The 27,486-nt window shown below is 33.5% G+C and overlaps 1 protein-coding gene across 2 annotated transcripts in view; it reads left to right on the plus strand.

Moving 5' to 3' along the window:
* MMRN1 (multimerin 1) overlaps positions 1-27,486 on the plus strand; it is a 65,423-nt gene that overhangs the window by 10,129 nt on the left and 27,808 nt on the right. The window contains exons 3-5 of one of the 2 annotated variants that reach the window (XM_010376274.2): positions 9,775-9,894; positions 12,442-12,548; positions 23,597-23,701. In XM_010376274.2, the coding sequence (XP_010374576.1) occupies positions 9,775-9,894; positions 12,442-12,548; positions 23,597-23,701 (332 nt within the window). The remainder of the gene's footprint in view (positions 1-9,774; positions 9,895-12,441; positions 12,549-23,596; positions 23,702-27,486) is intronic. The other variant, XM_030920570.1, reaches the window with a different exon arrangement.

The following is a 27,486-nucleotide window of genomic DNA, read 5'->3' on the forward strand; positions in this document are numbered from 1 at the left end:
AAACCTTGCCTGAGAGGATAATAGGTGAAATGAGGTCACGATACAATTCAACTGCCTACTTAACTTTTCCCACAATTCCCAACCCCTGTACACATGTATCTTAATTTTTACTAAATCAGTGAATGGCTAGTTCCGTAAGTAGAAACCTTGGACAGATCTTTGGATTTTTTCTCTCCCTCCTGGTTTTTATCTAATCTATCAAAAAGTCTTGTTACACCTCTAATATATCCCAAATACCTTAGCTTCTCTCCATCTTCTAGTTGCCATTATTCACCACTAGTGTTCTAACTGGTCCACTTCTTTCCACCCTTGTTTACCATAATCCATGATCCACACAAGGGAGGGATCTTTTGAACATTTAAGTCAGATTAATGCATTTCACTGAATGTAAGACTTCATTATTGTAAGCGACACATTCTTTTAGGTACTAATCAGAAGGAAAAGTATGACATCATACTTGCTTACTTTGAATTTTTAGATTTGTCTTTCAGACTTTGAGATTTTGGTCACATATCACTTTTGCAAACTTAAGAAGAAAATATAAATGAAACTGGTAAAGTATTTCTAAGGCAAGAGCAACAACTACTATCTGACCACTTGTGACTGAAAAATGCCATTGACTTCAAGACACATTCTTGATTTCAAAAACGTGTGTCTTAAAATCTGTGAAATTTGGTCTTTCATTCATTGTCACACTCGAAGCTCACTGCACTTCATTTCCTCCAGCCACACTGGCTTCCCTTCTGTTTATTGAACATGTCAAGTTAATATAAATCTCAAAGGAAACTTTTTTTGCTCTTGCTGGAATGCTCTTTCTGCACCTTTTATAATGAAGGACTCCTGTTCCACTTGCACCTCCAGCTTTAATGTCACCTCCTCAAAAGGACCTTCTCTGACCCAATGTAAAGTTAACTATTCTCTCACTTGCCATTCCTTATTTTGTCACCCTTATTTTTTCTTTGTAGGAATTACTTGAAATTATTCTATTTATATAGACAACAGTGTATTTTATGTATTTCCGCAATACATCCGATGAAAACAGGGACCTTGCCTGTCTTATTACTACTCTATTTGCTGCCTAGAACAGTGCCAGGCACATAGAAAGGGCTCAATAAAACTCTGTAAAATCATGGATTATTAGATGGGTTTGGCATCCAGAGGGGAGATCAAGGCTAGAGATATAAATTTGGCAAAGCATTGGTTTTCAGAAATGTATTGTCATGAATGTGGATGATACTGAAAGAAAGAAGGACCTAGAATTATGAACAGAGAATCTCTAATATTTGATTAACTGATAGTGGTGGATGCCAGCAATACAGCCTTAAATGGGGTGACCAGAGAAGTTAGGAAGGAAACTATAAAAGTGTGGTGTCATAGAGCAAAGGAAGAAAATATTTTAATAAGGAGGTAAGTGATCAACAGTGTGAAATGCTGCTGAAAAAGACAAAATGAGCACTGAAAAATAGTATTTCAGTGACATGGAACTGATAAGTAGTTGAGTGAGCACCGTGCTCTGGCCTGAGAAAATTGAGGTATGAAGGAGGGCAAAAAAGAGCCGTTAAAGCCAACTCAATTAAGAAGGGCTTTTATGAAAAAAAAAGGAGAAAGTGGTCAGCAGCCAAGGCTGGTCCAAAAGTTATTTATTTTTTGTGTTTGTTTCTTATTATATTTTATTTTATATACAGAGGGGTCATACATATGTTAACATATTAATGAGAAGGGTCAGAGGAAGGTAAAATTTGAATATGCAGAAAAAAACAGGAAGTTTTTTTCTGAGTTTAATGACAAATTTGAAAATTATTTTAAAATTACGAAAATTAATCATTAAATTAATTCTACTGTCTATCATAATAGACATTTTTTTCTGCTCATTTTGTGTGAATTATGAATAGGTTTTAGAAGTGAATTATCTGATCAGCTAAATTTTTGTGTTGTTTGCAAAGTTATTATTAGGGCTAATAACATCCAAAATGGGTAATTTTTACATGCTGTAAAATTCTAAAGAGAAACCATTATACTAAAGGGTGTTTTCTTATATCTTTGTGAAATAGACGTCTCTATTACATTACCTCCAGTGAAATAAACACTATATAAAGTGTATTCTCTATCAGCTTTTACTCATTCATCGCATTCTTTATTTCATTACTTTGCTGTTTCTACTACGTTACTATAAATATATATTGCGTTTCATATGCTAGAATTTAATGAGTGCTTATATATTCCTAATAATTAAGTGGGAACTTTTTGTATTCGCACACCTTCTGCTTTTCTGAATATAAAACTGTAATTTTAAGTTGATTATTTGAGGGTAAATGCTAAAAAAGTCAGTTTACAGGAACTGGATTAAGCATAGAATTCTGCATCACGGCATTGTTAGCCTGCCTTTGTGGTCTGCACGCTGGGAAAGCCTGACACCTACTGGAATAGAAACAGTTTACAATGCCCGGAATATGCTCAAGTCACAGTTATGCGGGGAAGGGGGAAACAAAAAATAAAATTAGGTAAAATAAAACAAATTTATGAAAAAGGTTGTATTAAAGGTTGACTTTAACAATCATTACTTGTAAAAGATATACGTTATACATATTTAATTCGATGTACCACTTTAAAAATTGGAAATTTTCACTTTAAAATTGGAAAATAGGTTGGATCCAAGCAGCAAACTCTATGCACATCCTGTGATGGACATACATTCGGCTTGATCTCCTAAAACTTTACACTGACACTATTGTGTATAGACAGTAATTTGTGGCTGCGAGGCACTCTACAGTCATCTATCATCGAAAACTCAACTACATTCACCACATTGTTCCCACTACAGAAAGCAAATTAATTAGGCCTGACGAAAATATTTTAATTGCAAATGTTGGTACATAAGAAAGGGTTTCTTCTTAAAGTCTAACCATGAATCAAAGTATCTGAAATTCCCCATGATCTGAGCTTTGCATAATTGCTTTTCAAAAAATTGTTTTAAATATCAATTTATTTGTATGATTCTTTTACAAAACTGATATTTTTATCTCAGTTTGAACATTATATAAAATTCTGTAAAAGAATTAAGTATACAAAGGTATACTACAAAAAAAGAACCACACACATAAATTATTTTGTTGTTAGGAAATAAAACAGTGATTTTCTTAAGGAAATAAGTATTGAGATGAACTTGTCTTTTGGACTGTTAGCCAAAGCTAAATATCAAATGTCTAATGCTTTATTTAAATATAAGTTACATATCACGAATCTTTTCACTAAGTGTAAATTATTTCTTCCCATTTTTATTATCTTTTTTCATGTTGTATATATTTCCCTTGAATTATTTTCTCATTTATGACTAGTGAACTACATGCCAATTATAGTCTCTCAAATTAATAATTTGATTAAAAACTTCTCTTTTTAGCTTGATTAGAAAAAATAAAGATTTTAATAAACAGATTCTATAACACTTTAGAAGTATTTATGTTCATGGCTTCTTAAGACTGTAGAGACATTCTCAATATTATTTTTTCCTGAGAGGCAAGCTCCATCATCTGAATTGACCATAAATGATGATGATGGTCTTCTGTATTGGCTTTATGGAAATTATTGACTTGAAACATACAAGCAATTATGGTTGAGATGAATTTATCAGGTCATTAAAGAAGCAAAACAGGAGTTGTGTCTCTTTGTATCTGAGGCAAAAAAAATTGAGGCCATATTATATATATATATATCCTCTTCAAAAAAAATCCCACTTAACTCTGAATAATTTCATTATTATGAGCAGTGATAGCAGCAAGTATTTTACTTTTATTAAAACATTTAGTCTCACGACAATCGTGTGAGGTAGATAATATTATTGTAGATGCTTTGTAGATGAGGAAGTCACCTTTGCCAGACAAAGTCATGGCTATAAATTGTGGAGTCAAGATCTAAAAGCAGATAGCCTGGCTCTAGCATCGAACTATGTTATGGGAAATTTTTCTTTATTTTCTTTTGCTTATGCAGGTGTGCCCACTGCCCTCACCCCTCACCCTTGCCTAATTCAGGAATAAAAACAAACAAACAAAAAACTCTAGGCACAGAAATACACTCTCTTCTTTATTCGCCCCATGTGTGGAGTTAAAAGAATAAAAATCTTGTCCAGCAGGCAGACCTTCATCATCAGAAATGACTTTCTAATTCTGACCTAGGAGGTGAAAAAAGACATGTATTGATGACAGCTCTGATGTTGCCAGAAATGCCTCATTCCCCTCCTCCTTCCTTCTTTTCCCCTTTCCTGTTCTTTTGTCCTATTTTTTCATCCTTTGAGCTATTTCTTACTTTTTCTTCTTCAATTCTCTCTGATTTTGACAAGAGATATGCAAAATTATTATTTATCACTTTGTATGGCATTTTTTGAGTATGTACGTATTTATTTATTTTTATTATGGTAAAATATACATTAAAAATTTATATCCGTCTTTAAATGTACAATTCTGTGGCTTTAAGTATGTTCACATTGTTTTGCAGTCATCACTACCATCTATTTCCAGAACTTTTTCATATTCCCAAACTGAATCTCTGTACCCATTAAATAATAACTTCCCATTGCACCCTCCTCACCGTCCCTGGCAATCACCATTCTATTTTCTGTCTCTATGAATTTAACCACTTAAGTACATCATGTAAGTGAAACTGTACAATATTTGTCCTTTTGTGTCTTGTTTATTTTCACTTAGCATAGTGTTTTCAAGGTTCTTCCTTTTCAAAGGTTGAATAATACCCCATTGTGAGTGTGTGTGTGTGTGTGTGAGTTTCTTTTTCCACTCATTTGTCAATGGACATTAGAGTTGCCTCTACCTTTCTGTTATTGTGATACATGATATTTTAATGATGTTCTCAAATTAAGGTAGTGTGCTAGGGAGAACACGTACTCTGACTAGTGGTGCTATCTAAAATCTGTTCTATTTTTATTGACTTAGGACATATAATTTTGCTCAGGGACTTAATAATTGAACTGTTAAACCAAATGAGGCTTCAGTTGAATTTTTTCCCTGATTATTGACATCAATAAAAATAGGTTTGTTAAGGTATAGTTGCCTTTAAAATTCTATTTTCCTCTTTAAACAAACTATTTTTTACTAAGTGATATTTTTTAAAAAGAGAGAGGGGGAATTATCCACAGATGTCAGACTTACAGAGTTGAGAATGAAATGAGCAGGTTTGATTTGCAAAAAGTAGTAAACACTTATAAAAAAGTACAAGACTAACTTTTATATATTTAGCATATGTTTGTCCCACTTATTGAATTGGGTGGGGATTTTATCCCTATGGACTTCCGGAGTTTAGTGTAAAATGATGTACGACACTATTATTTCATAATTTTGCCATTAGTTTTTTTTTTTTTTTTTTTTTTTTTTTTGAGACGGAGTCTCGCTCTGTCGCCCGGGCTGGAGTGCAGTGGCCGGATCTCAGCTCACTGCAAGCTCCGCCTCCCGGGTTACGCCATTCTCCTGCCTCAGCCTCCCAAGTAGCTGGGACTACAGGCGCCCGCCACCTCGCCCGGCTAGTTTTTTGTATTTTTTAGTAGAGACGGGGTTTCACCATGTTAGCCAGGATGGTCTCGATCTCCTGACCTCGTGATCCGCCCGTCTCGGCCTCCCAAAGTGCTGGGATTACAGGCTTGAGCCACCGCGCCCGGCCAATTTTGCCATTAGTAATGGTCAAACAGTTAAGTTTTGTTTGGATGTATTTCCATGCAATAATAATCTTATAATTAAGACAATAGTATTTTTCATGAGGTAAATTAGGAATAATATGAATAAGTTATTCTCTTATGAGGGATTAATATTGTTCTCTCTAAATTAAGTCCCACCAGAGACTTAGTTCTTCCCCTGAGGTATATATGAATTCATTAATATATGCATATGTTGTCATTTGCAAATTGTAGTCATCTTTAAGTACAAGGTAAAGAAATGGACATTTGAGATCTTATACTCTCTCAAGTCAGAGAGGCATGGGTGGGTTTGAGATCTTACACTTTCTCAAGTCAGAGAGGTATGGGTGGGTTTGTGATCTTATACTTTCTCAAGTCAGAGAGGCATGGGTGGGTATTAAGTGAGGTGTGAGGGCTTATTACTAGAGTCACCTGATAATCCTATTTCTTTGAGAGAATGTTAATTTTCAGAAGCAGTATGTCTGTCTTGTCCTATTTTGTTTTCCTCTTGTTCCCCTTTAAATCTCTACATTCAAGGGGATGGTGGGAAACGAAGGTCATTCAATCCATAAAGTCTCCCCCAGACACAAAATCTTCTCCAGCTTCTCAAAGAAAATTATACACCATTGGCTTGGTTTATGGTGGTGATTTTATTGGCTTACCTTGACTTCTAATGAACATCCTCAGGACTTGGTATTTTCATACTATTGTAGCCACAGTTTATTAATATGAAAGTTTAAGTAGCTTATTTTGAATTAGATGACAAGCAATCTATTCATCTGGGTTCTCAGGACTAGTATAACTGAATAATGTTAATTCTTAGATTATCCCTTTATTTCTTGGGAAAATGTTCTGTGCGGTCATTATTCAAAGCCATTTTCTTTGCTTCAGTCCCCTCTCACTCAGTTCAGGATAAGAACTGGTATGACTGGACCATTATTTAGTCAATTAATGGTAGTTTTTTACATTAGTCTTTTCACTAGTTTCCTGAAAGATTTGGTTTCTAAAATGTGAAAATCAAAAATACAGTAAACTGTTTATTTATGACGCCTTCTCTTAGTTCATTATCCACAAGTCTTTGTGTTTTAGGAATCATAATAGAATCCTTTCCCTTCTCTGTTTTATATGTTCAACATGCTAGGCCTTTACTCATAACCAAAGATGTCTGCTTTTCCCTAGAACAAACCTTTTACCTATTAACTTGAAAAATCCAAAGAATCAATACAAGCTTTTTTTCAGTACATGTTGCTGCACAAAAGCAACAGAGTTATTACCCTGAAAGAGAATCCCAAATGTGGTCTGCTGGATGGAGGGTTATGACCCCCTGGAAAACTAAATACTTCAAAGTAACTGCTCACCATCCACCATAATCTGTCTATAAAGGTACAAAGGATTACTAGGTTTAAGCAAAATGTTTGTCTGGGATCATTGCATTTTCCTTTAAACTGCCCGTCACCATTTTACCATGCTTCATTTTCTGTTTTTAAACCTACATTTTCAGATAATTTGGTTTTACAATTATATTTACATTTTTAACATTCCTTAATGAGCTTATTTCATTGGTAGCATAAACCTAATTACAAGTCACACCAGGGGCTCTTTTGCTGTGGATTGTTCTTCCAATTTACACTGGATCAAAGATTGCTGGGCCATGAGCAGTCTGCTGATCTGCTCCTTTGCCTCCTCAACTATTTTAGTCATGCGATTGTTTTAATATTTAGGATTTGAAAAGGCCTCTGCCAGGTGACACTATCATTTTGCCTCACAGAGAATGAATATATTTTTTTCTTTTCAAAGCCCTGAGCATGCGTGACGACGATCCTTGTGTTGTTTCTGCCCCACACTCCCTCCTCCACAGTCATTCAGAGAATGTTCATGTGACAATTTAATTGTGCTTCTGTTGAAGTTAGTCAGTCTCAGTAATTAGGATCTTCATTGCATTTGCATGAAGAATCTAGTTAATTTTTTAAAGATCCCTTTATTGTGGTCCTCTCAATTTCAAATCGTTTTATTTTTATTTCTTGCTTTTTCCAGTTCTTTGTTTTACGTTATTTTTGCCTCAATTGTTACCAGTGATTTAACAACATGTGCCAGCGTGTCTTCTTACTTCTTTGAGGGGCCTGAAATTTTAAACATCACATTCACAAGAACACAATAAGTTCTATAGAGCTCAATTTATCTGCCTTAGATGAATGACAATGTGGAATGATTAAATCAAGCAATTAACATATCTTTTTTTTTCTTTTTATGTGTTGTTTTCTGGAATTTGTGTATGATGTACTTAAGTGAAGTTTTACTTTGTGTTTATCCTCCTGGAATTCATTGAGCTTCTTAGATATGAGGGTTGATTTTTTTTTTTTTAAAAACACATTTAGAAAATTTTCCTTTTTTTTCTTCACATGTTTATTCTGCCCGATTTTAGGACCACTTCAGTTTTGCTCATTTATGTTTTCGAATTTTTTCTCTGTACTTCAGTTTGGCTGGTTTCTATTCCTTGTCTTCGAGTTTATTGGTCTTACTTTCTGAAGTGTCCAGACTTCAGTTAAGCACATCCAGTCCATTTTTAATTCATATATTATATACTTCTCGTTCTATTTAATGGTTAATTGTTTTAAAGTCATGGGTTGCTAATTCCAACATCTATGTCATCCTTGTTTTCTTTTTTCTGTTTACTGGATTTTTACTCCATACACTGGTCCTATTTTGGTGCTTTTTCTCATATTTAGTTTTGTTTGCTTTTCATGCTGGGCACTGTGGATGCTATGTTATCAGTGTCTGGATTTTGTTGTTTGCAAGCACAAAATAGTATTCAGTCCAAGATTCAAGGGCACCCCATATTGACTTTTAAAATGATATTTCTCTCTGGCCCCCTCATTTTATTAATCTTTGCCACACTTTTTAACCACTCTAGTATCCCCAAACTCAGATCTCTATTTTCTTTACTTGGTGTCTTTTCTGGAATCCATCCTTCTGTGATGCAGTTTGAAAATTGTTCCCAGGCACAAAACAAGATTGAATGTGGAGCTAACATCACGTATTTTCCCTCAAGAATCATATCACTGCATTGTCTACTGCCCAACATCTGAAAACTGTTGCTTTATACATCTTGTCCAGATTTATAATTTTTTCCATAAAAAGGTAAATCTGATAGTGTACATAGCCAGGGACAAAATTCTCTGAAATTTAAGTTTTTAGTTTTTTATATGAAAAATTATAGTATAAGCTCATTTAACTCCTTATCTCAAGCTAAGACTTGTTGTGAAAATGCATAGAATTTGGAGATTAATTTGAGGAAAACTGACATATTTGCATTGGGTTTCCCATTAGTTAACATGATCCATTGGCTTTTTCTTTAAAGTTTTTCAATAAAGTTTAAAATTTTTACGTATTAAATCTAACACTTCTTTTGCTGAATTTATTCTTAGGTACATTATTCTTGTTGTTATTTTTTGCTATTGTTAATAGTGTCTTTTTGAATTTGTTGTTGGTACAGAGAAATGTAACTGATCTTAACTTTGTGATTGAATTAATATAAATTAATCTTGTATTAACTCATAAACATTTATATTTAATTACATTGCTGAATTCTCTTTTTAATTATAATAATCTGCATGTAGACCATTTTGTATTTTGTTCGGTTACAATCATATCCACTGCAGCTAATAACAGTTCTTTCTCCTCTTTTTTGATTTTTAAACCATTTATTTACTTACTTACTTATGCTTTACTGCACATATTTTAAAGTAATGGACACGGATCTGAGTTTTTTTTTGTCTCAGTACTAATATTAATACTTGCTACAAGAGCATTCTTGCATTTTTATTTATCTTATAGCTATACTCTGCAAGTTTCTCATCTTAGCTTTGATTTATTCTTTTCTTTATTTTGATCTTGTTAGTTTCCTTATAATTCCTGAGTACAGCAATGCAGTAATAAGTTATTTTCTCTTATATTTAAATATTTTAAAGCTAAAGAGCAATCTTACAAAGTTTCTGAACTATAGTATGGCAAAAATAGATGTTTGTCTGTGAAAATAATTTTGATGAGAAGAATTCTTTTTGACAACAGTTTTTTTCCCTAACAATTATGATCTTCCTTAGGAATTGGTGTGCTTATGTACACACTAGGTTATCTCCCACAGTGATATTGGACAACCAGGTCACTTATGTTCCAGGTGGGAGAGGACCTTGTGGCTGGACCGGTGGATCCTGTCCTCAAAGGTATGTAATATTTCTTGAAAATAGCCACTGTTTTTGCACCATAATAAATTATAGCTGGGAATATATAATGTTAGTCATCCAAGGTACATAATACATAACAGGGTCAGGGGATAGTCATCACATTATGCTTCAGTAAGTGAAAATGCAGACACTAATATTTGCCTCATATGGTCATTTTTAGAATCATTTGAGATCATGCAATAACATATTTAGCCTAGTGCCTTGTGCCTTGTGAACATTCAATAAATGTTAATTCTCATGCTTATTTCTATTTTTACTATCACTATTACTTTCACTATAGAGCAAGTCAACAATCCTGTCCTTTAATTGCTTATGAATTTCATGCACAATTTTGAAGATTTATTATTTTCTCTTCATGCTAGGTCAGAGACAAGTTTATAACTTGGTTCATATTCCAAAATTAGAAGAGCTTCTAGTTACAATTATGCATGGTAAAGCAGCTAAGTGAAGTTTTTCTTCTTGTATCTATTGTAATTAGCCATGTCATTTGATTATCATGTAAAAAAAAATCTATGCTGTTGTCCTAAAAGATGGGGCTGAGTAATTGATAAATTCCTGAATTAATATAGTCACAGTAGCTCAGCTAGGGGTGTTTCCAAAGAGCCTGCAATAAAAACTCAAATTGTTATTCAGGCCATGATGGCTAATGTTATGCAAATTGTCATACAAATAACTCAGGCAATGAATCTGACACATGGCAATCTGGAACAGTGCACAATAAGGATACATAAAATCAAGGTGTTTCTTAGTCCCTTGAGGAATAGCTAAGGTTCATGGTCCAGAGAGCTCAGCACATCTTAGGGATTTGGGAGAGCTGAACTCTATTTCTATTTTCAGCCCTTACTCCCTTTGTGACAATTTCCTTGCTAATATGAGACACAAATAATGCATTGCTAATTCTTTAGTAATGAAAACTTGACCACAGTAGTCCCTAGCATACTGCCCTTCTGGATTCAAGGTGAGCTCTTTTTATTTATTTTTTTCTTTTCTTCAAACAAACCAGTATTTATCTTTATTCTTGAATCTTATCTTTTTTATGCCTTCTGAGTGGGTCCATTCATTCGCTATTTTAATACTTATGTCATAATTGCTACTTTTTCTTTTATTATGTCTGAGCTACATGCAACAGATACTCAATTTGCCAAAGCAGGAATATTGACCCCAACAATAGTTCAACTAACTGCTTAAGCTCATCCTTACAAACTCTATATAGAGTCCCTTTCCAAATTGCTTTACTTCCTACTTAGCTTTAACTGTGGGATTGCAGATGATATTTCACTAGACAGAAAGATTTAGTGAAACAAATGAGGGCAAATGATTAGCATGCTTTCACAAATGGAAAGGATCTTGTAACTCATTTTGCAACTGACAAATAGCCTCAGACATACTCGGTTACCTGTCATGTTATAGCAGAAACTGAAACCCAAGTCCCTAAAGGCCAGTCTATTATAATGTTACTGTTCCACATGTTCAGGGTTTACCCATGTGGATGACTGTTGTCTCCATATAGTTGTACGTGGCAAACTCCAGGATAATAACATGGGAGGCTAGCCCACATGACATGGGCTAAAAATCACAGCTCTACCCGTTTTAGATATGGGACTTTGAGCCAGTTATTTCATCTCTCTGTTCTTTTGGTTCCTCATCAGCAAATCAGGATAATAATAATGCCTTCATCATAAACTAATATGAAAATTAAGCAAGATAGTATGTACCCATTTTACAGACCCATTTGATAAATAGTAACTAAATATTAAAGTCACATGGGTAAGATTAACATGGCCAAATTGTACTTATGACTTACAGTTACACACACGGAGCTCACAATTTAGTAGCATTCACTAATTATGTAGATTGTTGTGTTGAACTGCTATAGTTTCCTTATTTCTCTTTTGTTGTTTTATGGTTTCATCTTAGAAATAAAATTTCCTCATATTACATCCGTTCTCTCTCTCTGTCCTTCTCTGTCTCCCTCAGAGAAATACTATATGACAAAAATAGTAGGTAGTATAATTTCAAAACTTTGATGATGAAAAATTCAATGGGAAAATGATAGTGGTTATCAAAATTTCAATTAGATCACGAATATCCAGTTGTTTCAAGTTGTTTGATACTGATCTGGAGGAAATATAGATCTTTTTAATTATAACAATATAGGAAATAATATGAATTGAAGTAGAATAAATTATCTCCATATAACTTTAAAATTGGAATGAAAATATGTTTTAACATTGATTTAGCTAAAAGTATTATCAAGAGAAAAGCTATAATATCTTTAGAAAGTCAATGACAACTATCAATTTAAAATACCAAATACCATAACTACTACCGCTTTTTGTAATGTATTGAAAAAAATTTAAGTTAGGCAATAATATTGATAATGAATATTATGATTATAACAGCTAATACTAAATAAATGCTTGTTATACTGTAGGCATTGCCCCAAAAACTTTACATTTATTATTCCAACTGATAATTTAATGTGAAACAAATAATTGATTTCCCCCCAACTGCTCAACTCTCTAGATCTCAGAAGATATCCAATCCTATCTACAGGATGCAACATAAAATTGTCACCTCGTTGGATTGGAGGTGTTGTCCTGGATACAGTGGGCCGAAATGTCAGCTAAGAGGTATACTCTAATATTAGTAATCACAATTCTGAACAATAAGAAACTGATTCTATTGAAGAAAAGAATAATATTTCCCCCTTTGAATCAAGGTAAATTAACATGTAGCCAAATTCCTAGGACTGTTACTTTTCTAAGCTTTCTAATTTGGTAGCTTTTATAACACTCTGAAGTCTCATAAGCTATTCTCTAATTTCTCCCCCCATTTTTATGTTGGATTTATATGATGAGCAAATGGAAATCTGATGAAAGATCTTACTTATTCTTAACAACAAGCTATAGAGGCATGCCTTATTAAAATATCAGGAATGCTAATTTTCAATTTTTAAATAAAGTATTATTAGAAGTGACTCAATATAAAAATAAGACTACTCTCTAATTTTGTTCCAGTTCAGTTATTTGAAATAATGTGCATATGAATGAAATTTAGTATTAAAGGACATACAAAGTATGTCATGAATAATTCTGTCTTTTTCAAAATTCTAATGGAGCTATTTTTTTTTCAACCGAGGTTTTAAGGACTTTCTGGTGGCAAGGCTGATCAAACACATGGTAACCCGCTGTGGCCTAATATCCATGTGACTATTATTTTGCTTTTGGCTTTAAACAGGTTTCCTTTGAAAAATAAGATATGGCATCAGCATACATATTTTAAGTGAATGAATATTACAAGAAAGGCCCATTAGCAGTGGTGGGGAATTCAATCAACAGTGTAAGAGACTGTGATTAAAAATTAATATAAGTGTGGATAAACCATTATGACTCACATTAAGAAAAAGCAAATTATAATACAAAAGCTCTAGGAATCCTGCATTTTAGTTAGGGATATCATTTATGGTTTTACTAGCCCATACAATGAGAATCTGCAGGCAAATTTCACCATAATGCTATTTATTCTGGGTCTGGCCTGAATTTCGAAGATGTTATAAAAATTCAATTTATTTTTAGACTATAGAATGAATGTGCACTGCATTTATAACCAGGCAAAATAAACTTTTAAATAAAATGTAATCTATGCTGAAAATATTTGGAAATAAAGAATTTAGTATATTCTAAAAAGGCCCAAGTATGGCCCTGATTTCTGATTTCCATGAAGTACACGAATATACTCACAATGGTAAAACATATTTGTGTCTAGAGTTGGTGAATGGTTAAAAGTTCTGAATAGTGTTTAGAATCCTGTTTCTGAAATCTGTATTTATTTTCTTCTACAAGGAAGGATATCATGAGATTATTAATTCCATCATTATTTCTTGGTGATTCGAGTGTTTGTTTGCAGAGCACATTTCTAGAAATTTAGGATGTTATCACACATCCTATTGGTAGACACATGGAAGGGAAAAAGTCTACAGATGAAACAATGTCATGGACTCTAGTTGATGAGAATTGCTGTTGCTCTGTGTTTCAGCCTTTTATACTTAGGAATCAATTCTTTATCACTATGGTGAACTACATACATGTAGGAAGAAAAAGACACCAGAACATCCCTATAAATATAGACACAAGAAACAAAGACTAGTTGACAGTTTCAAATACAGATTGTGTCCTGCCGTTCTCATTTTTCAAAGTATGATATGAAATATTTATGAGTTCAAGTAGTTTAGGGATTGTCTAACGGCACCTTATATCCTAATTGGAAGTAACCTGTGGATAGGTTTTATACTAGATTTACAAATCATTGTATTGATTTCTAGTGACAAAAAATATCCCAGAACAGTTCTGATTATGACCTTCTGTCATAACAGTGTAATTGGAACCACTCATCATTCAGGTATCTGCTGATTGATTAAGCTGTTATTGAAAGGCCTCTTTTCTATGGAAATCTACAATGGGAACAATGTTCCAATGGCAGATGTGCATATTGTGTCATGTTGTCATACAACCAATTCTAATATAGCTTTGATTCCAAAAGAACCCCCTGTTGCTCCCTAGTATACTTTGACCATTCTACTTTTCACTTTTAGTGCAGTTGTATTTTCAATAACTGAATTTTCTATTAGTGCAATTGATGCACTGGTTGTATTAGGAACTACTGTGTCCCTTTGTCCCTTGAACCTTCATTATTTCTCTCCTGGGGGGCTGTTTGCACACTTTCCCTTCTAATAGCTAACCAAATTGCAGTAGGAAGATTTTGTAAGTATGCAAGAAATATCACCAGTTCAGGAATAAATTGGAGCTATTTGCAACTGTACTCTTTTTTACTTCTTCTCCTCCACTTTTGTACCCTTCTTTCCATTTCTTTCTTTTATACCCTTCTTTCTATTTCTTTGGGGATACAAATCCATCTCGAAACTGTTAGAAAGAGATGTGGTGACTCAGAATCCATGGGTGATTCTCTCTTTATTCCACAATATGCTAATCTGCTACATATGTACTTCAGCTGCAACTCAGATAATCAAAATACTGGTAGCCACAGATCTAGATTACCTTATAAAAATATTCATCATATTATCAAAAGGAAACCAATTTAAAAAATCTAAATGAATAGAACCTTATATGGGGGAAAAAAGGAGCTTTAAGTCCAACATCAAAGTAATAGTTCTGGTATGTTTTACATTTGTTATGTCATTTTCTCATTTTAAATATATATATTTGTACATAATGAGGAATGAGTCATCAAAGACAGTTTGCACAGGAGTTTTGCCTTTAGAAAGGACCTAATTTTGTGATATAGTATTCAAGATACTTTTCAAAAAGTCAGCAGTAACATACACTTAAACCTGTTTTATAAAATTTGCAATAATGCTCTTTTCCAGTAGATGTCTCTAAAATATTCTGAAGTGGAACAAGGAAAGCGTGACTTACTTTAATGACACAAAGGGCAATGATTTAAATACAAATAATGTTAGATTACAGAGGACGAAGAAAACTTGTTTGCAAATCTGTTTTTAAAAATACAGTGGCTTTAATCATCAGATCCTTTATAGAAAAAAGTATCTTATAACATTCTGTTTTGTACTACAGATATTATGAATGCTGACAAAATGTGAGCAGGTACAAGTGCTGAAATAAACTGGCCCCTACCATATGTTATGAATATATAACAAATATTTGGTTTTACAAATGCTGTGAAATCATGCAATAAATTATATAAGAGCTACTGTAACTAACATTTGAATATGGGGCTTCTCCAGCAGGAGGATTGTAAAATGCATTCACTGTAGTTTTGCATGTCTTTCTTCCCAGCAGTAGCAAATGCTTTCTTCTTTGAGAGAGAACATTACCTCCTCTAAGCATCTTTCACAATAAAATTATGATGCATTTAGTGAAGAACACTGTGTACCATAAGTGGTTGTTGCACCAAACTGCCTACTTCAATTTAACTAGTAAATCTCAGTAAAGCTTAATATGTACACCAAACATTCACCATGCCAGTATTCACTTGATATTGATGGATCAGCTGGAAATCTGTCTCCTCAAGCCACACAGGAAGGTTTTCTGGTTCTGAGTGGGAGAGAGCAAACATCCTCATTACTGAGTTGCCATTAATGACTTCCTCCATATGGTTGAAAGGCCTGGAAGGAAAACAACTACAAAATAATGCAAATAAAACCCGTCTAATTAAAAAAAAAAAGGATCTAATAAGGAAGCTGTTGCTCCTGCTGTAGACACTTGCAGACCTTGCTTCTGTAAGTCCTTGATCCATCAAGGTCAGGGCTTCCATTGCAAGGGGAAAAAAAAGAGAGTAATTGTGCTGGGAGAAAAGCAAAAAGGAATCCAGCTTAAAAAATATATTGCATTTAAAAAAAATCTGAAGTGCACAAACATCTTTACAAATTTAGTTGACTGAAATAAATGTCCTCTGTCCCTGTGCTTATCGCTTAGAAGGGAACAAGAAAAAGAAACTTAGAAATCTGTCCTGTAAGAAACAAAGCAAAGATCTGTGTCAAGTGAAAGATGGATTGCTTGGAAAACCTAGAATCTGTGGCAGTCCTTGTGGTAGAGAATACATTTGGGGAGACAGAAAGATTGCTAAATGAAAAAACAAAAGAGCATCAATCAACGAGGCTCTTTATCACAGGAGAGTAACTGACTCCACTGTCGGAGATCCTATCAGCTCTTTGCTGTGGCTGGTTAAACCCCGTGTAATAAATTGGGATGAATGGAAGTATTGAACTCCAGTCAATAAACAGAGGTAGGGAAAGATAACATAAACTATTGAATTTGTAAAACAGGCATTTCAAGTTTTCAACAGCCTTGGCAGGGACTCCATCTAATGAATTCCCGAGCAAAGAGATTCATGTGACAATCGGATCTCAAGGATCTTTGTGTGATGCTTAATAGTTGTTTCTTTTATTCAGGAGTACAGTTTTCTCACTTAGATTCTAAAAAAAAAAAAAAGGGGGGGGTTTAACAATATTGCTAAGAGCAAATGGGAAGCTTTATGAACATGCACATATACGCATGCAATTACATTAATTTTTGGCATTTAATACTATAAAATACTTCATAATCACATTTTCTTTCAAATTAGTGATCTTGAAACTATAAAATATAAAAAAGCTTAATTTCTCTCATTTTATATATATTATTTTCATATACTGAGGAATGAATCATCAAATTTTAGTGTACAGGAAAACTAGATTTTTACTTGATACCTCTATATATGTTTTTTTTTATCTTTCAATTGCTTTTTTTTTTCTTTCTGACAACTTTTTAATTTACTCTCTCCTCTCCCTCTTGTCACTGATTTTAAAGTTTTTTCTCATGTTTTTGGATACTATTTTCAATATATTGATTATCTCCCACATATCACTGTCTATTCCCTCTTTTAATGTAATAGCATTTTTCAAGATCACATGAAAGATATATATCTCAAATTCCTTTGACCCTCAGGTCAATAGAAAATTAAACTTTGATGCTCTTCATTTGCCTCTTTTCTATTCTTGACACTTTACCTCTCACCTAGATAAATGTTTATTTCTTGAGCATTCAGGATCTTTCCTAGACTGGGTACACAGAAGGAACTATATATTGATGAAGTGTTCCTACTGAAGTCTCAAATAGGATCCTAGAAGAGTTAAAATACCGCCAACACAACCTTGTGTGTGTGTGTGTGTGTGTGTGTGAGAGAGAGAGAGAGAGAGAGAGAGAGAGACCTTGCCCTTGCTTCCCAGTCCTTGAAGGATGTTAAGTAAAACATTATGTTATAATCTTCATATTAAATATGCAGCATGTAATACTTTGTAAGAAGTAAAATGAAAAGAACTGACTAAAATTCCATATAAAATGCAACTTAAAATAACATGTCACTATTTATAATAAAGCTTTACCGAAGTATTTTGAACCCCGGAAATAAATCCTATGTAAAATGCTTTTGTGATTTGTATTGAGATCTCTCCACTTCAGGATCGTGAGCACCCAAACCAATCTGCCTTTTGATTATGATGATTGGTGGGAAGGGGCAGCAGTCACAGTCAATATTGTATATAAATCAAAAATTAAGAATACATTACTTTTTATTTTCTTAAATTAAAGCATTGTCTGTAACACAATCTAAAACTACAGACCAAGTAAGAAAGTAAGATAAATCATACCAAAAATCACTCGTATCATTCTAATAATTTCTAAGCAATTTATTGATTTCTACAAATTATATTGGTGTGGTCTTTTGCCATGGATGATACCAGCTAAATGATATCCTTGTCAGAGAGATAATTTAATATAGGGAACTCTCTCAACCTCCTTTAATGACTTACCCATCAGATTTAGAGAAACTGGGTGACATGAGGTCTCAATAAGTTTGTAATTTCTATTAACATCAGTTAAATTATCCTCCTGCTGAATTATCTGTTGGGCTCTCCTGAATAAAAAGTGATTGCATTCAATTTTTATCAGCACTTGACTACTGTGTGTATTTTTGAATATTTACTATCTTTACTATTAACTAAATCATGAAAATTCTTATATAAATATCCTATTTAATTAGTTTATAGAGCTTTGTAAATGTCATTAGGTTAAATTCATCTGGCAACATAAATCAAGGAATATTTATTGCATTTTTTTAGTTTTGTCATATAAATTTTATTTTCAAACAATTTATTAGAAAATCTTTTTCTTATATAATTGGTCTTTTACTAATTTTTGTTTCAAATAGTATATATACATCTATATATTTCAATTAATATATATTCATTTAAAATAGAATATATATGTTTCAAATGCATATTTACAGAATACATGAAATTTTTATATCTATACTATCTTTGATCAGTTTTTTTAACTGTCTCCAGTTTAACAAGGGGAATTTTCTTTTCTTGTAAAGCTGAAAAAGGATTGGCATTTCTGTTAGTGTGTCATCTCTGAAAATCAGTTCTTTTTTTAAAAAGTCTATTTTCCAAATGTTAAATTTCACAATTTATATGAAAGTGAATTCCTAGGGCTTGATGTAATTTAAAAAACACCTTTTTAGCTGTAACATCACAGGCTATCTTTGAAGTCCAAATATTCTTCCAATTTTTATTATTCTAATTTTTAGCATATACTCTTGCTTTCCATCTGTCTTTCCATCTTTCTCTCTCCCTTTAGTCTATTTTTATTGTCTCTTCTCTATTTGATATATAGTAGTAAGTGTGAAATTCATCTAGAAAAGATTTCAAGTATTTACTCGATAACACATTATACTTTCAGTCAGAAATATTTGAATACAGTAACTTAGAGTGCCAAAATTTAAAAAAATAACAGAAGTCTATCTAAAATTTTGCCTGGAATTCCTGGTTTACTTTTTCACTATTATTGCACTGGCTTCACCTATCTAAATAATTAAATTTTCACATACACAAATTTCATGGAAAATTCCTTTCTCAAGTGTTCATATGTATTACTACATTACTAATGTAGTATTAAAGATGCTTTTCCTTCTAATTTACTGAGATTAAAAAAATTAACTGCTTTAAAATTCTTGATTTTTACATTTTAGTGAAATTATGAAAATACTTGTATATGAAAGAATTCAAGTTTCATTAATAATACTTTTATATTTTATCAAGTTGACTTTTAAGTTTTCTAAGAAGTTGTCTTACAAAAAGCAGTATCATAAAACTGATTTGTAATGATATTCCTAGATCAGAATTATTATATTAGGTAAGTTCTGTAATATTTTTCTTTTCTAAAATGCTCTATTATTTTTAATGCTCTTATTATTTTAAAAAATAAATAATTTAAAATTCTGATTTTTTTCTAAATATTTTATTTATTTTATGGGCACTTTATTAACATCTGATAAAGTATTTTTAAAGTTTTTTACTTCAATTGATTTCATTGAAAAATTTTATTATTAAGAATACTTATTTCATGAGATTAATTTCATAACATTCTTTAATATTTTCTTTTTCATGATTCATGATTGCAAATGATGTTTACCATAATGGGTAAATGTCATTATGATGAAAAATGAGTCTAGTAATTTTATTTCTATGTTATACAAATTTGTATGATTGTTTGAATCCAACATTTACCTAGCAAGAAAAAATAGTTTACCAATATTGAAAATCAAGTTGATTTTCATTCCAGAAATGTAGCTTATTTATTTAATATTGAATTTATTTTTTATAATTATTTGGTATTATTTAGATGTTGTACATATTAAAAGATGTTCCAGACTAACTGAGTTTGGCACAGTATCATTACCTAATTTACGACTAGGTTCCTAAGTGATACAATTTTTGTTTTGTTCTCAGATTCAAACAATTCATACTCATGATACCTGAAACAAATACTTTTAAAATTTGGCTAAACTTTTGTTTCTTTTTCAGCATCTTCAATAATTTACTACAAACTTCTGGACTATAATTATCAAATAACTATGTATTTAGAACAACTAGCACATACTAATAAGTAAAATAAATTGAGCACCAAACGATTTGGAAGTTCTAGCAAATACATAAATCATAAGTAATGATAAACTGTTCATTCTACTAAAACACTGACTGTTTCACAGAATCTATGCAGTGCCTGACATCGGTCCAACAAAATGCTAATTTTGAAAAATAGTTTTCAGATGTTGTCACAGTAGGAATTCCATTCATCACATATCCTACAAAATACATCCTTTATCATGTATCCATGATTAACTTGTAATTAGTTAATATTATAATTGGTATAAATCAGCTTGTCAGTTATTGGACTTCAGCATTATATATTTGCCAACAGTTGTGGTTTTATTATATTTCAATATTTTAACGATTGGCGGACCACATTGCTACATACTGGCAAAACACAATCATGGAGTTGGGGAATGTGCAATGTTGCTACATGGGAGTAAGGAGCAACAGTCTGGCTTTTGAGTGGAAAGCGATTTTATTTCTGAGACATTCTAAAATTGTCATTGGGCTGTAGATTTGATTGCTGTGAAGGCAGTACAAACACCCTTCATATGCTTCCATGCTTAGCAGTGCCTCTTTAGGGATCTTGTGCTATAACAATAGAAAGAATGGCAATGTCTAAATGAGGAAATCAGGAAGCTGTGAAAGGCACCTTCCACCCCCATCCCACTTCACTCACTCTTTAAGGAATGGTATGAGACTCAAGGTTTTCATTTCTTAAACTTTATTAAATCATGTCTTCAACACATGCCTTTGTTATTAACAGGAATGCTATTTAAAAGTCTATGAAGATTGATTTCTGGATTGCAATTTTAGTATTAATATATCTAGTATTTTCTGCATTATAACAATGAATTTCCCTCTTAGAAGTGGAAAGCTTAGCAATTTGTTCTAAATTAGTGTTCCTAACCAGGGCCATACATAGAAATCACCCGTAGAGTTTTTTCTTTTCTTTTGTTTTGTTTTTTAATACGCACATGTCCCATTCCCCAAAATAGATCTACTGAATGAGAATCTCAGGTGAGGGAGTGAAAAGAATATGGACACAATGTTTCAAAGTATACAGGAACTTCTGATTTCCATCCATGAGAAAAAAAAAGTTTCTAATGGGATGTAAAGAAATATGTGTTATAATAAAAGTTAATGATAGAAAAGGGAATTTGAAGAGTAACCTTGTTTGTATACCACAAAACAATATTATCTTTGCTTTCACTATAATTATGCTTCCCTTCCTAATAAAGTATCCACAACCTACTGAGTAATGGTACTACCTTCAAATGCACCAGCTCTTTTTGTTCCTATGATCTAGCCAAAAATGTAAGCAGCAAATAAATGAAAAGATCATTGTTCATCCTATTAAATTCATCTGTTCTTACTGCTATAAATACTTATAAGCTTGTATCCTTAACACTCATATTTAAATTAGTAGGTCCAAGGTGGGGTTCTAGAAGTTCTACCCCCAAAAGTTTCCAGGTGATGCTCATACTGCTGATTAAGGAACCCCAGTCTAAGAACCATTGCTTTACTCTCTAATTATACTCTTGGATGGATTTACATTTAAGCTGCCAGAATAAAAGGCCTTATTACACCATTTAAGAAGGAATCATGATTAAAAATTTATGCAATGATTAAATGGTTGTATCTGTGTGAATTAGTTTAAACTTACACTATAATAATCTTATTGCTAGGTCTTAGAAGAAGATTTACACTTTTCCCCACCCACTCCATCCCCTAAATAATTACACTATTTCCCAAGCTGCAGATTGCCTTTGTCCACTAGATAAGTCAACAATTACACAGGACTTTATAGAATACAGTGGAGGAAATGAAAATCAAAAAGAAACAGCATCAAAACAAAGATATTGGACATGAATGGAAATTCATTAATTTAGCTCAATGCCCTGAAGAAAAACAATGCAAAATTCAATCTAACAATAGAGACTCAAATTAATGTCAAATATACTTCCTGTGGAGTAGAGAAGCTTGAGTATTATAGTCACAGCCACATATGGCTTAGGGAGCATAATTAACATGTGCCAGAGATGCAGAGTTTCATTGGTTCATAAATTCATATGTGAAGAAGCCCAGCCAGACACAAAACACTTGTTTCCTCATGTCTGACATGCAGATTTTAATGGATAAATTTGTTCATTAGAAGTCTGTAAATTAAAGCCACATTATTTGATGGTCTCAATATTTTATTTTATTTTTATTTTATTATTTATTGATTGATTTATTAGCAGAGTCTTGCTCTATCCCCCAGGCTGGAGTGCAGTGGTGCCATCTCGGCTCACTGCAACCTCTGCCTCCCGGGTTTAATTGATTCTCCTGCCTCAGCCTCCTGAGTAGCTGGAATTACAAGCACCCACCACCACACCAGACTAATTTTGTATTTTTAGTAGAGACGGGCTTTCACTATGTTGGCCAGGTGGATCTTGAGGTCTGACCTCAAGTGATCCGCCTGCCTCGACCTCCCAAAAGTGCTGTGATTACAGGCGTTAGCCACCATGCCTGCCCTGTTCTCAATATTTTAAATAGTTCATTTCTCTAAACTCTTTTCCCCAATGAAAAACTATATTGCCATTTAAAATATTACTTGAGTCATGTTAAATTCTTCAATAGAGTTGATTTATTTTATGAGAATTTCTATTTAATGAAATTTCACTGACTTTACCAGTTGATTTGCTTGAAATATGCCTACAATAGTTTACTTTTATTTTTAGTCCAGTTTGAGACTATAAAAATCTGGAAACAATCCATTTAAGTGGCACTATTAATGAAATAGCTATTTTTATTTTAGTAAGGAACCTGTAGCTCTCCCTTTTATCCAAGTAGACCTCAGTTGGAAATTGCCTTGTTAAACAATCAGCCTTTGTGGCAGTGTTATAGCTTTTAACACAGCGGATTTTAAAATCCCCTCAATTAGGCAGGCAGTATATATCTGCTAGTTTATACAGCTCCCGCAAACTACCATCCATTTTCATGGAAAGGAGGCCTTGAATGATTTCATTTTTTTTCAAGCAGAATTAGAGTCCTGCATTTCCCACTCCAATGTGGTGTCACATTGCCCTATGGTTGGGGGCGGAGCAGCTTACTCTGCAATCATCCTCGACCATCATGCTTCAGTACACGGGAAAATGAATGTCAGCCACATTATTGTTCAGGACTGGAAAAAATGAGGCCATCCCAGCGCTTAACTGTCTCTGTTCTCTTTCTGCTTCATTTTAGCCCAGGAACAGCAACATTTGATACACACCAACCAGGCTGAAAGTCATACAGCTGTTGGCAGAGGAGTAGCTGAGCAGCAGCAGCAGCAAGACTGTGGTGACCCAGGTCATAGACTGTAATTGCTACCATCTCTAACCCATTTATTGCCAGTGCTATTTATTACAACTTCTAAGCAAGAAATCTCTTAGCTGTCAAATGATTGATGGTGACACATTAGCATACTTCTCAATCCTTTTCTACTGGTGCTGGATGTTGGGAGAAATTGTGGATAAGCTATAATAGGTACTGAAAAGACCATGTATAATTATTGAAGCTTTGTGTGCAAACACAGAAGGAATAAAAATGCTATGATATTAGGTTGTAAGGAAACCACAGGTTTCCAAAACAAGACCAAACTTTCGTTCTCCAAAGAGTGCCATTATGGAAGACCCTTGACATGGAAGGAACAACGTATTATTTTAAGGGATCTAAGAAGGCTCTCTTCCATTCATTGAGAAGAGATCGCTTAACAGGTGCTGATCCCTAAGAAACGAAATTATGACTAAGAATCAACAAGAACCTCCTGCTGATCCAAAGCTGGCATGTCACGTTTTTCCATCTTTCTAATCAGTTTTTGCCATTTCTTTTAAGCTAAACTTTAGCTCTTACAAACATTAGGTTGGTTGCTGCTAAAAACATCTATTCACTGTGTTTGGCATGGATCTAGTCATACAAAACAAGGCATTCAATTAAGAAATGTGACTTAAAGGGCTGTCTTTAATAACGCAGCTGAATATCCCCTAATAATGGTATTGTAATTTTTTAAGGGATTGAAATTCAGTATCTTTATAAAAGACCCTAACATTCTTGAATTACTGCAATACATGTGTAAAGGGATAGACAGTATTATTGCTATATAAAGTGATTTAAAGTAAATTATAAGTCTCTTTATCCTTGATTAATGAATACCTCAGTAAACAATAAAATTCTCAGAACATAGCTACAACTACATACATATATACAGCTGCATATTTTTAATGTTGAGGTATTGAATTTGGAAGCAGAAGATGAGCCATCAGCTCTGTAACTGCGAGCAAGTTATTTTGGTTTTCTGTCCCTTTGTTTCTTTTTGAGAGTGTAACAGTAACTCTTTGAAATAATTTTTTTAAAACAGAAAATTCTGAGAAAAGTGAAAACATTTTAGAAAAAGAAGCTATTATAATACTTTTTACAAATTTCTACACTTAGTCTTAACATTCAAGTTGCCATTTGCTATATGAATATAGGCTTATATTTTCAAATGTATTAGTGCAAATATAGTTTATTTGAATTACCTTCAAGTCTATCATGAAATTTAAGTGATTTTAAATATATATATATTTAATTTTTAATTAAAAATTTAAGTGGTTTTAGGCCAGGCACAGTAGCTCATGCCTATAATCCCAGCACTTTGGGAGGCTGAGGTGGGTGGATCATGAGGTCAGAAGATCAAAAACATCCTAGCCTACATGGTGAAACCCCGTCTCTGCTAAAATAAAAAAAGTTAGCCAGGCATGGTGGTGCCTCCTGTAGTCCCAGCTACTTGGGAGGCTGAGGCAGGAGAATCTCTTGAACCCGGGAGGCAGAGATTGCAGTGAGCCGAGAGCATGCTACTGCACTACAGCCTAGCGACAGAGCAAGACTCGGTCTCAAAAATAAAAAACAAAAAATAAAAAATTAAGTGGTTTTAAATACATATAATTAATTTTTAATTTTTGTGGGTACATAGTAGGTGTATATATTGTTTTGATACAGGTACACAATGTGTAATAATCACATAATTGAGAATGAGGTATCCAGCCCCTCAAGCATTTATCCTTTTGGTTACGAACAATCCAATTATATTCTCTTAGTTACGTTAAAATGTACAATTAAATTATTATTGACTATAGTCACAACATTGTGCTATTAAATAGTAGGTCTTATTCATTCTTTCTTTTGCTATTCTTTTTTATTTTTATTTATTTATTTATTTATTTACTTATTTCTTTTTTTAGAGATAGGGTCTCTCTGTGTCACCCAGGCAGGAGTACAGTGGAGTGATCATGCATCACTGCAGCCTCCATCTCCAGAGCTCAACCAGTCCTCCTGCCTCAGGTGCCCAAACAGCTGGGACTACAGGCGTGTGTCACCATGCCTGGTTAATTATTTTTTTTCTTTGTAGAGATGAGGTTTAGCCATGTTGCCCAGGCTAGTGTTGAACCTCTGGGCCAAAGCAGTCCACCTGCCTCAGCCTCCCAAAGTGCTAGGACTACAGCTGTAAGCCACTGTGCCCAGCCTCTAACAAAATTTTTATACCCAAATAAAAAACAAATTTTTATTAATATATTTTTAAAAATACATATATATACACACATATATATTTAATTTTTAATTAAACATTTAAATGGTTTTAGGCTGGGTGTGGTGGCTCACGCCTGTAATCCCAGCACTTTGGGAGGCCAAGGCGGGTGGATCACAAGGTCAGGAGATCAAGAACATCCTGGCCAATATGGTGAAATCCCGTCTCTACTAAATTAGCTGCATGTGGTGGTACACACCTGTAGTCCCAACTACTTGGGAGGCTGAGGCAGGGGAATCGCTTGCACCTGGGAGATGAACCATTCCACCTCTCTCCAATCAGCAATTATCCTTCCCAGCCTCTGATAACCATCCTTCTACTCTCTATCTCCTTGAGTTCAAGTGTTTTGATGTTTAGATCCCACAAATATGTGAGAACATGTGATATTTGTCTTTCTGTTCCTGGCTTATTTCCCTTAGCATAATGATCTCCAGTTCCATCCATGTTGTTGCTTTGTTTTTTATGGCTGAATAATACTCCGTTGTGCATATATACCACATTTTCATTATCCATTCATCTGTTGATGGTCACGTATGTTTCTTCCATATCTTGGCTACTGTGAATAGTGCTGCAATATACATGGGAGTGTGGATACCTCTTGGATATACTGATTTCCTTTCTTTTGTGTATTTACCTAGCAGTGGGATTGCTAGATCATATGGTATCTCTTTTTTTAGTTTTTGAGGAACCTCCAAACTGTTCTCCATAATGGTTGTACTAATTTCCATTCCTACCAACAGGATATGGCGGTTCCCTTTTCTCCACATCCTGGTCAGCATTTGTTATTTCCTATCTTTTGGATATAAGTCATTTTAACTGAGGTGAGATGATATCACATAGTAGTTTTGGTTTGAGTTTCTCTGATGATCAGTTATGCTAAGCACCTTTTTATATGCCTGTTTGCCATTTGTGTGTCTTCTTTTGAAAAATGTCTATTCAAATCTTTTGCCCATTTTTTGATTGGATTATCAGATGTTTTCCTATAGGGTTGTTTGACCTTCATATGTATGTTGATTATTTAATCCCTTGTCAGATGGGTGGTTTGCAAGGATTTTCTCTCATTCTGTGGGTTGTGTCTTGACTCTGTTGGTTGTTTCCTTTGCTGTGCAGAAGCTTTTAAACTTGATGTGATCCCATTTGTCCATTTTTGCTTTGAGCGTCTGTGGTTGTGGGGTATTACTCAAGAAATTTTTTGCCCAGACCAATGTCTTAGAGACTTTCTCCAATGTTTTCTTGTAGGAGTTTCATGTTTTGAGGTCTTAGACTTAAATAGTTAATCCTTTTTTATTTGATTTTTGTGCATGACAAGAGATAGAGGTCTGGAGTCATTCTTCTGCATATGGACATCCAATTTCCCCAGCACCATTTATTACAGAGATTGTCTTTTCCCCAGTGTTTGTTCTTGGCAGCCTTTCTTGAAAATGAGCTCACTGTAGATATGTGGATTTGTTTCTGGGTTCTCTATTCTATTCCATTGGTCTATTTGTCTGTTTTTATTCCAGTACCATGCTGTTTTGGTTACTATAGTTCT

This window comes from Rhinopithecus roxellana, chromosome 2, assembly GCF_007565055.1.
Source record: "Rhinopithecus roxellana isolate Shanxi Qingling chromosome 2, ASM756505v1, whole genome shotgun sequence".
NCBI classification, from domain to species: Eukaryota; Metazoa; Chordata; class Mammalia; order Primates; family Cercopithecidae; genus Rhinopithecus; species Rhinopithecus roxellana.